Source organism: Saccopteryx bilineata, chromosome 6, assembly GCF_036850765.1.
Source record: "Saccopteryx bilineata isolate mSacBil1 chromosome 6, mSacBil1_pri_phased_curated, whole genome shotgun sequence".
Classification (NCBI taxonomy): domain Eukaryota; kingdom Metazoa; phylum Chordata; class Mammalia; order Chiroptera; family Emballonuridae; genus Saccopteryx; species Saccopteryx bilineata.
The window spans coordinates 210,269,147-210,282,253 of record NC_089495.1 but is presented as its reverse complement, the minus strand read 5'-3'; the positions used below and the strand labels follow the sequence as shown (position 1 = coordinate 210,282,253).

The 13,107-nt window shown below is 60.1% G+C and overlaps 1 protein-coding gene across 1 annotated transcript; it reads left to right on the top strand.

Annotated features, from left to right (window-relative positions):
- The first annotated feature begins 1,850 nt into the window (after positions 1-1,850).
- On the top strand, positions 1,851-9,053 carry BHLHE23 (basic helix-loop-helix family member e23). The gene is made up of 2 exons (XM_066235805.1): positions 1,851-1,881; positions 8,356-9,053. Exons 1-2 carry the CDS (start codon positions 1,851-1,853, stop codon positions 9,051-9,053), a joined length of 729 nt encoding a protein of 242 aa, XP_066091902.1.
- The last annotated feature ends 4,054 nt before the right edge of the window (positions 9,054-13,107 follow it).

Below are 13,107 nucleotides of genomic sequence, written 5' to 3'. Positions count from 1 at the left end.
GTCCCCTGTCACTTCTCAGTGACCCCTCAGCCTGTGGTGACAGCCCTTCCCGGAGTTCAGACCAGAGGGGCTGCCTGCCTCCTCTCTCTCCCTCCCCCTGTTCTCTCCCCACTTCACACACAGACATCCTCTGCTCCCTTCTCTCTCCTGGCAGCAAAATATCCCATTTGTGAACTTTTAGACCAGGGGTCGGGAACCTATGGCTCACGAGCCAGGTGTGGCTCTTTTGATGGCTGCATCTGGCTCACAGACAAATCTTTAGTTAAAAAAAATAATGTTGGCCTGACCTGTGGTGGCGCAGTGAGATAAAGTGTCAACCTTGAACTCTGAGGTCGCCGGTTCGAAACCTTGGGCTTGCCTGGTCAAGGCACATATGGGAGTTGATGCTTCCTGCTCCTCCCCCTTCTCTCTCTCTCTCTCTCTCTGTCTCTCTCTCACTCCTCTCTCTCTAAAAAAAAAATCAATAAATAAAATATTTAAAAAAATAATGTTAAAAATATAAAACATTCTCATGTATTACAATCCATTTATTTCCTAACGTTCATGTTCATGGCTACGGGTGGCTGGAGCCAATCACAGCTGTCCTCCGGGACAACACCAAATTTTTATTGAATAATGCTTAACGTACACGGGTCATTGTATGGCTCTCATGGAATTACATTTTAAAATATGTGGCGTTCATGGCTCTCTCAGCCAAAAAGTTTCCCGACCCCTGTTTTAGACAATGAAAACTCACAAAAGAAACGAGGAGGGGGGGGACTGAGAAAGCCCAAAAAAGAACAGAGGGGACCTCTCCTCCCCAGAAATTCTCAGATGACAATGAGGTACTCAGCCCTCTTAATCCACTCCCAAAAGTAAGCCTCAGACGCCCCCTTGGACAGGAGGGGCATGTGAAGTCTGGGACCCCGTGGTGGAGACACCTGCCTCAGCCCAGTGCAGTTGGGTGGGGGGGGACACAGAGCCCAGGCCTGAGTGTTCCATTAGGACACAGTGTCAGCGGAGCTCCTGCGTGTGGCGACCCATGACCCACCCGCGTGTCCCACGGGGAGCACTCGGTGTCCACAGACGTCCAGCTGCAGCCGGCCCATCCTCAGGGGTCTCGCTCTGGGGCTGGGGGCCGTAGCGCTTGCTCCCGTTTCAACGTGCTTTGTTTCTCTCCCTGGTTTTGTTTCTAATTGTGGAATTTTATTCTCAAAAACAAAAGATCCAGGACTTGACCCCAAACTGCACCCCCCACCCACCCCCAAATTCTTTGTTTTTCAGATCCCACTTCTGAGCTCCACTTGGGCCTGCTTGAGTCCACCGCGTCCACGGTGGCGGTGGAGACATCGTCTGCCCTGACAGGACGCAGGATGCCCTCTGGCGCCTGAGCCCCCCCCCCCCAGGGAGGGCGCGTGACAGACAAGGTCCAGATGTGGCCATCACCAGCTCTGCTGCGGGACCATTCCTTCCCGGAACGGGGTGGGCCAGTGCCACACGGCATGGGCGTCGCCCAGAGAGACGGCGGGGAGGGCGTTTCGGTTCGCCTGTCTCCTGCCTGCCCATGACCACATTCGAACGCCCACGGCCTGTGATGATGGCGCTGTGCTTGTTAAACACTTCGTAAATAACAAGGTGACACGTACGCCTGGGCGTCCGATCCAGTGGCCTTTCCCAGCAGCCTGAGTCTGTGGGCAGCTGAGGCTGCTAAAGGCAGGACAATTGATTTCAAGGGGTCCTCAGGGACCCAGAGTCGGGGGTCCCACAATGAAGTGCCACTCGGACAAGGGGCACCTCCCCAGGCCTCGGTTTGCGTCCCTGAAGCACCCGCCCAGCCGCACCACGTCCCTGCTGGCTCGGTGGGCAGCACGATGGCCCCGAAGCCACCAGGGGAGCCAGGCAGGCCGCAGCCTCCCCGTCCTGCAGGGCCAGCCCTGGGCGCTCCTGTCTCCCTGGGTGTTTTCTCCAGGCCACGGGCTGGGTGGCAGAGTGGGCACCGCAGTGCAGACCCAGTCCATTCGATGCTCCCTCCTCTCATCACAGTGAGCACCTGAGTTTCTGTCCCCAGCCCCGCCCTCACGCCCCCCTCCCCAGGAGACAGCAGGTCGGCCCCCTCCCTGTCTGCGGACTTCTATTTGTGACCAAGAGCATGGAAGCCACTCGGCCATGGGACCAGCTCTCCAGAGGACACAAACCCGGACCCCTCGATGGTCCCTGCCCTCCTGTCCCCCAGGCCAGTGTGGGCTCCACCACCTGGTCACCAGCTTCTCTGAACAGCCCATGCGGGGAGCCCACACACAGTTCACCGAGAGAATGACCGGCCAGGCCAGGTTCCCTTCCATCTGGCCGCTGCGTCTCGTCTGGAGTCCCAGTGACATCACACAGGACCAGCACACACACTGGGTGCCTGCCACGAGCCGATCTGTACAAAGGGGTTCATTCTCCAGGTCAACCCTGCGAGGCCCCGGGCTACCATCCCACCACGAAGACAAGAGGCCCAAGCTCAGCGAGGGGAGGACAGGATGGAGCTGGAGGGGCCCAGGCTCAGCTCCTGTCACTGGGACAGGTGAGCCTCCTTCTCTGTCCCCTTGCCCCCACCAGGCCACTGACGAGGGTCCCGCCCCGCCTTCCCACATTGTCCCCCAGGTCCCTTCCCACCGACCTAGTCCAGGCACAGGAACCAGCGCCCCACCAGGTTAGTGGTCACTGGTTCCCCTGACCCCCTGACTCGAGTGTCCCCTCCTGTGGGAGCCGCCCTGACTGCTCAGGCCCCATTGGCCTAGCTCCCAGACACCCAGCGTCTTCCCAGCACTGGTCACAGTTCCCGTGTGCCTCTGACTCTGACAGTGAGGACTCTTTCATGCTGACCATCAGGGGCTGTGACCCCCGAAGATGAGACAAACAGGACAGCAGACACCGCGCGGCTTGGCCCTGAGAAGCGTGTGGCTTTCGTGACGTGACAAGGAGCAGCGACCTCGCCTGAACCAGCCGGCAGGTGTCCGGCAGGATCACAGGACTCGGTCAGAGAGCCCCCTGTGGCCCCACCAGGCTGAGGGGCACCCACGCCAGGCGGGAAGCCAGTGCCCAGCCCTGAGGGCTCTGTCTACATGCACGGTGGAACCCCTCTCGGGGGGCCAGGTCCTCGAACCTGAGGGTTAAACGTTAGCAGATGTCACCCCGCTCAGGGGGCCGGGGCCAGCGGTCAGTGCTGCCCTGGGCGCTCCTGTCTCCCTGGGTGTTTTCCCCAGGCCACGGGCTGGGTGGCAGAGCGGGCGCCCCAGTGCAGGCCCCGTCCGTCCGATGCGCCCTCCTCTCGTCACGGTGAGCACCTGAGTTTCTGTCCCCAGCCCCGATTCAGCTGCAACCCAGCCTGCTCCCAACACAGCTGCAAGCGTCACCATTTAAGATTTCACCTTAACAGGATGAAGAAAAGAAAAGAAAACAAAAAACATCGGAAGGCGTCCTCCCCCACGCCCCCTCGGGCCCTCTGGTGGGAAGCCGGCACTTCATTGAGAGTGCAACTGTTTCTTTTCTCCCCTCGCGGGCCCTGTCGATGAAATATTTATGTTCCCTCCTCACGCCTCTGTGTGGAAGGCTCGCGGGCTCCCCACGGGACCGCGGGGGAAATCGTTAGTCAATAACCTCAAACGAGAGGCGTGGGAGCTGCTGTGGAGAGTATTTGCCCCAACAGACCCCGCCACCTGGCAGAGAGCTCAGAATGCTGCAGCCCCCTCCCAGGGCACGTGTCCAGGGGACGTGTGTGGGGGACGGGGTCTGAACGCATCCTGTGACCCCCTTATGGGCTGGGGGGGGGGCAGGGGCCCCGGGCAGGCCTGGGGTTTGCAGAATGAGGCTCGAGACTTGAGAGTCTCAGAGGGGGCAGAGGTCATGACCTGAAGCGTCCAGGCATGGAAGACAGTGTCACAAGCAGAGAAACAGGGTGTCTCTCCGGGGGCTCCTTCTCAGACCTCCCTGTGGTCACAGTGGGGACGGCACCTTGCGTCCAGTGGGTTTCCTGTCTGTTCTGGGGACTGAGCATCTGAAACGTACAGAAGTCACTTTAAAAATGAGGGCATTGCCTGACCAGGCGGTGGCGCAGTGGATAGAGCGTCGGACTGGGATGCAGAGGACCCAGGTTCGAGACCCCGAGGTCGCCAGCTTGAGTGCGGGTTCATCTGGTTTGAGCAAAAAGCCCACCAGCTTGGACCCAAGGTTGCTGGCTCGAGCAAGGGGTCACTCGGTCTGCTGAAGGCCCGCAGTCAAGGCACATACGAGAAAGCAATCAATGAACAACTAAGGTGTTGCAACGCACAACGAAAAACTAATGATTGATGCTTCTCATCTCTCTCCGTTCCTGTCTGTCTGTCCCTGTCTATCCCTCTCTCTGACTCACTCTCTGTCTCTGTAAAAAATATTAAATAAAAATAATTTTTTTTAGAAAATGAGGGCATCCCCTCCCTGGAGCGGCACCCCCCACCCCACCCCAGGACAGGCTGAAAGGAGCCCACTCAGGCCTGGCCCTGCGTCTGCACTGAGCTCTGCTGTGTCCCCCCTACCTCCAACCCGCCCCACACCTGGCAGGTGTCTGAGGCCCTTGGTCCAGGGCCCCCCAGAGCAGAGCACCAAGGGGAGAAGCTGTGGGGAGGTTGGGGGCACAAGCAGCATGAGGGCAGCTCCCCCACACCCCACTGCGCCCTGGCGTGGGCGGTGGCGTGGGCGGTGATGTGGGCCAAGTCCACTGTGGCTCAGCAAGGTGAGTGGGCAGCTCCAGAGGGTCATCTCCTTCCCCATCTTTATAACAGGAAGATGAGGACAGAGAAGAAAAATGGAGGTCCTGCCGTCAGTACCATGGGCTTTAATTTCATGCCGCATTAGGGCAACCTGGCGGCGGAGAGACCAGGGAGTGGGTGCGCGCGGGGCTGCGAGGTGCTGGCCACTCCAGCGCCCTTCGCCCTTCGCCGATCAGACCGCAACCCAGCGTCCACACCAGCCGCTTAATTCACTCTCTCTCCCAGGGTGGGCCAGCTGCCCAGCACCACGCCTCCCCTCCCCCCCCCAGCCAACCTCCGAGTCCCCTCTCTTCAAAGGGGAAGAGAGTTGCCCAATGAGAGGGGGCACACTGTGAAATTAGGAAAGCAATGAACACAGCGTCCCCCCCACAGGAACGACCCTTCTGCCTCAAAGGGAAAAGGAGGGATGAACAGTAGTGTCAATTAGCATCACCAGGCAGTGGCCGGGTGGATGACCATATTATTAACTGCTAGGGGTGAGGGGTAGGCAGGGCCCCCTGGAATCCTCTGGAAAATGTTGAGATTGCTCAAAAGACACGTTGTCCAGACACAGAAGGTCACATGCTCCACTTACATGGAACGTCCCAACCAGGCGAACGCAGACACAGAGAGCTGGATGGGAGGGTGCCGGAGCTGGGGACAAGGAGGGGCGGCTAAAGGGGGTTGAATCTCCTTTGGGGGTGATGAGAAGGTTCCGGAATGGATTGGGGGTTGCACAACGTGTGGACGTGCTACACGCCACTGAATTGCACACTTTAAAACAGGCGACTTGTGCAGAACGTGAATTATATGTCAATTAAGCTGCTAACACACAAAGCCGGCCGTGCAGGGCGGGACAGTGAGGGTGAGGAGCCCTGTCTTAGGCTCCCCAGGGTGCCGTCCCTCCCGTGAGGGACTCTGGGCATCTGTGCCCCACTGCCCAGAAGCCTGAACGGGGCAGCTGGGGGCGGGGAGGGAGCAGGAACAGAAGCAGATGGGTGCTTCTCCTGTGTGCCCTGACTGGGAATCGAACCCAGGACTTCCACACACCGGACTGATGCTCTACCACTGAGCCAACTGGCCAGGGCCGACAAACAGTTTCAAATCTATCACGTGACTCGGGGTGGGGGTAGGGTGGGGGGATCCAAAAACAGGAACCTTACTAACAATTGCATCAAATCTCTTATTGACTGAACCTCTCGCTACAGGAAAGTGGAGGTTCCCTCCCGCAGGGCCCTGCCAGCTGTTGACCCCGTGATGACACCATGCGGATGCTGCCAGTGCCCCAAGGCGGGGTGACACGAGAGACGCCCCGCGGGCCCGCCGGGGTCCCAGGGGTGCGTTCCCTGTGAGTCTGCAAAGCTGAGTCGGTCTCATTGGGAGATGCGTGTGTTTGCGTGCGAGGAGCGGCCGTCTTTCGCACGGATTGACATCTCGAGGCCATGCTGACCTTCCCATCGCTCTAGAGCCGCACCCGAGGCGGAAAACGTGAAGTAATTCTGCGGTCTTACCCTGTTTGTAAGTCACTTCATCACCTTTGCTTCGTTTGGAAACTTGGGGCGGAACCGGCTGTAATTGTCTTCCATGTCCACGAGGTGGCGCCGCCCGCCAAGAACCGGCTCGTCCAGGACCACGAGCCGCACCGCCTCCCGGCGGCCCTCCCGTGCACGCGTTGGAAGGTTCGGTTGTCTTGGGCGCGCGCGCGCGCACACACACACACACACACACACACACACGGCCTTCGTCTTCTCAACCTCCGCTGGTCTTTCCCTCCTAATTGAGCAGAGCTTGAGTTGGCAGGAAAAATGTTTGTCTGGCTGACACCATCCCTTTCACTAGAAGGACCAGGGACAGGGTGGTCACAACGGAAAAGTCCTGCGTGCTATCTGGGCGGCTCTCCTGCTGACATTCCACTCCCCCCCCCCCCCAAGACTCCGGCCACCAAACTTGTTCCTAACCAACACCGCTCGCGTCCTTTTAACAGCGCCACAGGCCATTGTTGGGTGCCTGGCCTGGATCCTTTTTAATTTTCCGTGTATTATTAATATCTCTCCTCAACCACGTACAAAATCGTCTGTGCAAGAACACGGGCGCCAAGGGAATGAGAACCAGCAACAGACAGGTTCCAGCTGCTCGCACTGCGTCTGCAGGGTCCCCGGGGCTGTTCCCGGCGCTCACGGGTGGCGCGCGCGCGATCTCCCAGGCAGCCAGCAGGTGGCGGCATCGGACCAAAAACGAAGGGGCCCCTGCGTTTTCAGGATCTGTGTGCCTGGTTTCCCAACACGCGCAGGTGGGTCTTCCATGTCCCCACGATCCCCACACCACCCCTGCCTCCAGCCCCTCTCTGAGCTCTTGAAGGTTCTTGGTTACCTGGCCATTCGGAGACTGGCCCAGAACTTTTGCTTGCTGGCCAGGAGTTTAGACATCCCCATGGGCAGGTCTGCGGGGGCACTAACCACATGAGGATCCCTGGGCTGGGACCACATGCTGGCTTTAATTTAATCTCCTCGAATGTTAAGGACCTGCCGCCACGGCCAGACTCTGCTCCAGACGATATATTAAAAATCAATCTCATCGTGCCTGCGGCCTCAACTGACCCCCACCTAACACGTCCACGTCCCTACAAGTGCCTGCTGGATACCTACCTCCCTGAGGGGGTCAGATGTCCGGCGCTCAGTTTGTTCACAGCGTACCCTCCCCTTCAACCCTGGTCCCAACACGCAGTCCTGAGTCCCCCAGGTAGGAGGCCCCCACCCTTCAGCCCCCACCGCTGGTGTTGGCATGAGGGTACCTGTGGGCTTGGCCCACCTCTCTCCGGGTCCCCTTTCACCCCGCACAACTCTGCCAGGCCTGGAGGGACACCCAGGAGGAAGTGTCCCCACGCCCCCTGACCACATAATTAATTGAACATGTCTCCCTGAAGACCTTCGGCGATTGCACAGTCTCAGGAGCGCGCGGTTTGCCCTCGGGTGACCCGGCTGTGCGGCAGCGGGGAGCCCAAGACGCCCTGGCGGGGCCTGCAAGAGGGACCAAGGACCACGTGGGACCGGAGTGTTTTGAGGTGGCAACCCTCGCGGGTGGCAGGAGGCAGCAGCCGAGAAGGAGGAAAGCGCTCGCGGGTCCCGCCGCCCCTCACCCGTCTCCATCCAGACCTGCAGCGCGCTCCATCCCTGAACCCACCCCCAGCCCCGCACCCCACCCCCACCCCCGCACCCACCCCCACCCCCACCCCGCACCCCCGCACCCACCCCACCCCCACCCCGCACCCCCGCACCCCTGCACCCTTGCGGGTCGCTCTGCACCGCAGGTGTAGCCCGGCTCGGGAAGAGGCGGTCACCAGGTACGCTCTGATTGGACAAACGCAGAGTCCCCGGCGGCGGCGCCTCGGCACCTTCAAACAGGGAGTGGGGCCAGTGGGCGCTAGAGCCCGCCCCGGGCCCGGCCCCGCGCGCCCGGCGGAGCAGGAGAGAGGAGAGGGAGGAGCCGAAGGCGGGGCCGAGGCGGGCGGAGGGGCCCGAGCGCCGAGGCTCGGGGGCCGACAGAGAGCCGGACGGACGCGCGGAGCCGGGAGCAGCGCATCGGCGGGGACAGCGGCCGGTTTGGGCGGGCCCCGGCGGCGTGGCCATGGCCGAGCTCAAGTCACTGTCGGGGGACGCGTACCTGGCGCTGAGCCACAGCTACGCGGCGGCGGCGGCAGCGGGCTTCGCCCTCGGGGCGGCCCGGGGGCCCGAGGCAGCCCGTGGCTACAGCGCGCCGGACCTGGGCGGCGACCTCCCCGCGACGCCCGCGTCCCGCAGTCCGGCTGCGGCGGCCGAGAGCTGCGGGGAGCAGAGCGGCGACGAGGACGAAGCCTTCGAGCAGCGGCGGCGGCGGCGGCGCGGGCCGGGGGGCGCGGCGGACGGGCGGCGGCGGCCCCGGGAGCAGCGCTCGCTGCGGCTCAGCATCAACGCGCGCGAGCGGCGGCGCATGCACGACCTGAACGACGCCCTGGACGGGCTGCGCGCCGTCATCCCCTACGCGCACAGCCCGTCGGTGCGCAAGCTCTCCAAGATCGCCACGCTGCTGCTCGCCAAGAACTACATCCTCATGCAGGCGCAGGCCCTGGACGAGATGCGGCGCCTCGTGGCCTTCCTCAACCAGGGCCAGGGCCTGGGCGCGCCGGCGGCCGCCGCGCCCCTGGCGCCCTTCGGCCAGGCCGCGATTTACCCCTTCACTGCGGGCGCCGCGCTTCCCTGCCCAGACAAGTGCGCCGCCTTCTCCGGGACTCCCTCGGCGCTTTGCAAACACTGTAACGAGAAGCTGTAAGAACCCTGGGCCACCCCCTTCTTCCGCACGCGTCCTCCATTTCACATTGCCCACGATGACTGTGTCGCCCGCCCCGCCCGGACCCCGACCTTGCTCCCAGCGGGTTGCGCGCTGAACGGCTTGGGGCAACGGGAAACGCAAAGCCCGTCTGGACCGGGATTGAGCTTTGAGTGGGGGCCCTGGAATCCACGCCTGGGGTCCGAAGCGTCCATTGGGCACCCTCCCAACGCCCCTCGGGCCTCGGGGCTCAGCTTCGGAAAGAAGACCAGGCTACAGCGGGAGCGGGGACTGGCGCGGCCCGGGGGAAACGGCCCTTCCCTTCCGGGCAGCAGCCCGGGACTCGCGGAACGCGGGGACAGAGAGTATACCCTGTTCAGTGGGTCGTGGCCCTCGTATTAGCGCGCGTCCTCGTTCCCCGGGTCTGCCTTTCTTGCCGAACTGCGGGGCCGCTCTCTGGATGAGCGTGACCCCGAAGACGCGCGGCGCTGGGCGACTCCCGCCTCTGCCGGCTCCACGGCCCTGCGCGCCCCTCGATCGCTGTGCCCCAGTTTGGCCCCGCGACTGTCGTTTGCAAAGGAGCTGGTCTTCCGACCCAGGAAGGGCTGAGTAACGGCTTTTCGGTTTTCCCAAGTCCGCGCTTATGTTTATTTTCTTGCCTAACTTGAGGTGCTTACCTCTAGTGGTGAGGAGACGCCGACGCCCGCGGCCTCCAAGCCTGTGGAATTTGTTCCCTAAACTAAACCGCCCCTGGACCCCCAGACATTCCCAGTCCCGCGGAATCGCCCTCCCCGGGGCGGTCGTGGTGGAGTTGGATGAAGACGGCGGCGCCCCCTCCGCTCCAAGGCCGCGGCACGGAAGAGGAGTCCGCAGCGCCTGCGCCTCCACTTGGCCGTAGGGTGTGAAGAGAGGACCCGGTGTAGCTCGGGGGGCCGGGCAGAGCCCCCTCCGGGCCACCTTCCCCACGTTGTAGGGGGGAGGAGGCCGGACACGGGTGAGTACGCTGCTGGTGGGGGCCTCGAGCCCGGACAGGTGCGGTAGGTGAGGGGCGCCTGCTTCTCTTCTGTGGGTGTCCAGCTCAGAATTCTGCCACCATCGAGTGCCACGTCGGCACGCAGCCCTGGGGGCGTCCGGGGACGGCGCTGCCCGCCCCGTTTGTGCCTGAGCGGCTCTGCTACAATATCTGGCTTTATTAACCCAATTTTCTCAGCTGTCGTTAAACGCTGCGCTAATGGAGAGAGGACCGCCGCCCCAGAAAACCGCCTGTCTACAGCATTTAGCTTTAATTAGTACATTTCAAAGGCTCTTTTATATTTGCAAAGCGAAGTGTGTGGTTCAAGTCTTATTCATAAAGACGTATGCTTAATACTGGTTTCTGCTCATTTCGATCTTCATTTTCTTTTCATTGTCTTCCCCTACCCCCCACCCCTAACAGACAAGTTTATTAGTTTTGCACACTCAGAGAGCTACGCGTTGGAATCAACGTTTCCAAGCCCCGCTAGGTAACTGAAGACGGACAACTAGCTAGCTCAAGGTCATCATTCCCTGCGGTGGGGGGTCATTTCAGAGGGATCCCGGTCGGTCCACTTTACAAATTACTTATAACCTGACACAGAATTGCTTATGCTGGTTAAGACCACACACGTTTAGGACATCATTTGTGTTCAGAATACAGTGTTTGATTTCAACGTGATTTGTTTAGATATGACCACATTCTAATGTCAAAGTTAGTGTTCATTTGTGACAGCTCGCCATAATCTCAGTGTTCAGCTCACTGGGTCGGCGTGGACGGCGTGCTTCGGAATCAGAGTGTAAATAACGTCTCCGAGGTGTGGAGGTCGCGATCTGTGAGCAACAGATACGTGGAAATAATCAGAAAAGGCAAAGGAAAATATCTCTCGGGTAAAAAAAAAAAATCAATGACAATTTTTAAGAGAACCAGTTTAACTAATCATAGAGCTTTTTAATAACTTGAAGTGGAAGTTAAATCAAATTAAAACTTTTCAAAGTTGCAAAGCTGCTTATCTACGTCCCCAGCTGGTGCCGGCGTGCCTTTCACTGGGGGGTGAGCGGATCGATTTTCAAAGTGAAATGAGGTAGGGTTTCTCAACAGAGCTGCCAATCAAGTGAGCTGGCCCATCAGTATACATGCCATCGGCCTCTCCCAAGTGTGAGCAGAGACTCCGCAGTGCAGGACAACCCAGACACCGGAGGACTTGATCAGCATGAAGAACCCGGCCCTCCTAGGTCCCTGTGCCACCCAGAGGCGCCTGTTTCATGCTCGAGACCCTCTGGGGACATCGACTGGGGGCTCTGGGCTTGGCGGCTCGAGGGCTGTTTTACGGGTACTGCTGGGCATGGCTATGGGTGGGCTTTCAGGGACCCACTATGCCCCTGCCCACCCGAGCTCACACTTCCCCTGGCACCGCTCAAGGGGTGGCGGGGAGAGCTTCGTGCACTCCCCGGATTGGAGAGGGCCTTCTCGCAGGCTCGTTCTTTGCTCCGTCTTGGGTGAGACGGGCGTGCCTCCAGCACCGGGATGTTGGCCACGGCCCTCTGAACCAGCACCGCCCGCTAGGAAGAGAGTGCCCGCCCCCTGTGGAATTGTACATTTCTAGTGGCACACAGAACAAATGACGACGTGAAGTAAAAAAAACTGAGTTTGGCCCTGGCCGGTTGGCTCAGCGGTGGAGCGTCGGCCTAGCGTGTGGAGGACCCGGGTTCGATTCCCGGCCAGGGCACATAGGAGAAGCGCCCATTTGCTTCTCCACCCCTCCGCCGCGCCTTCCTCTCTGTCTCTCTCTTCCCCTCCCGCAGCCAAGGCTCCATTGGAGCAAAAGATGGCCTGGGCGCTGGGGATGGCTCTGTGGCCTCTGCCCCAGGCGCTAGAGTGGCTCTGGTCGCAACATGGCGACACCCAGGATGGGCAGAGCATCGCCCCCTGGTGGGCAGAGCGTCGCCCCTGGTGGGCGTGCCGGGTGGATCCCGGTCGGGCGCATGCGGGAGTCTGTCTGACTGTCTCTCCCCTTTTCCAGCTTCAGAAAAATGAAAAGAAAAAAAAAAAAAAAAAAAACAAACCTGAGTTTTACCTGCTCGTCTTAACGATAACTTTTATTCATCCCAACACAGGCAAGATAGGCTCATGCCAACGTGTCAGCAGTATTTTTTAATGATTAGAGAGATGATTTACTCTCTTCTTCTTTTTTTTCTTCCCCCACAAGGTCTTCGAAATCCAGCGTGTGTCGCACGTTAGAACCAGCCCCGTGGCAGGTGCTCGGGGTCACATGTGGCTCGTGGCCACTGCAGTGGACATTGCAGCTCTAGGGCGGAAAGGCAGATAGATGAAACCCGCTGTCCCCTTTTGCTTCTAATAATAATCAGCTGATCCAGGGAGTAGATTCTAGAGCTGGACAGACAGGAAAGGGCCTGTGGTTGTTACTCCTTAACGTGGGTTCCCCAAGTCCGGCCAGGGCCTGGGCGGCGAGAAGGGCCATGTCCACTTTCCACTGAGCAGTGGTGGCCATGTGTCCACGTGGTGGCCAGCCACACCCAAGCCGGGGGGGCCAGTGGCAGACAAATCTGGGTCCCTCTACTCCGGCCGGAGGCTGTCTTTGTTTTTTTTGTTTTTTTTTAGATTTTTAAAAAATTTTATTTAGTTTAGATAGGAAGGGAGGGGAGGGAGAGAGAGAGAGAGGGAGAGAGAGAGAGGCAGGAAACTTCAACTCCCATATGTGCCTTGACCAGGCAAGCCCAGGGTTTCGAACCGGTGACCTCAGCATTTCCAAATCGACGCTTTATCCACTGCGCCACCACAGGTCAGGCCAGGGGCTGTCTTGAAGCCAACATAGCCTTCGTCCACCTGAATGAAGGACGTGGTCACCCTGGCTGCTGCTTGTTCAGCTCGCTGGCCAAGGCCTCACTCAATCCCAGGCTATGAGCCCGGGAAGCCAGGCTCAGGGGTACTTGGGGTCGGTAGCTCCTTAGGGGTCCCTTGCCAGGTCAGGAGAGGCCAGCAGCCTGGCTAAAGCCCTGCGCCTTATCTCCATTCACCGGCGGG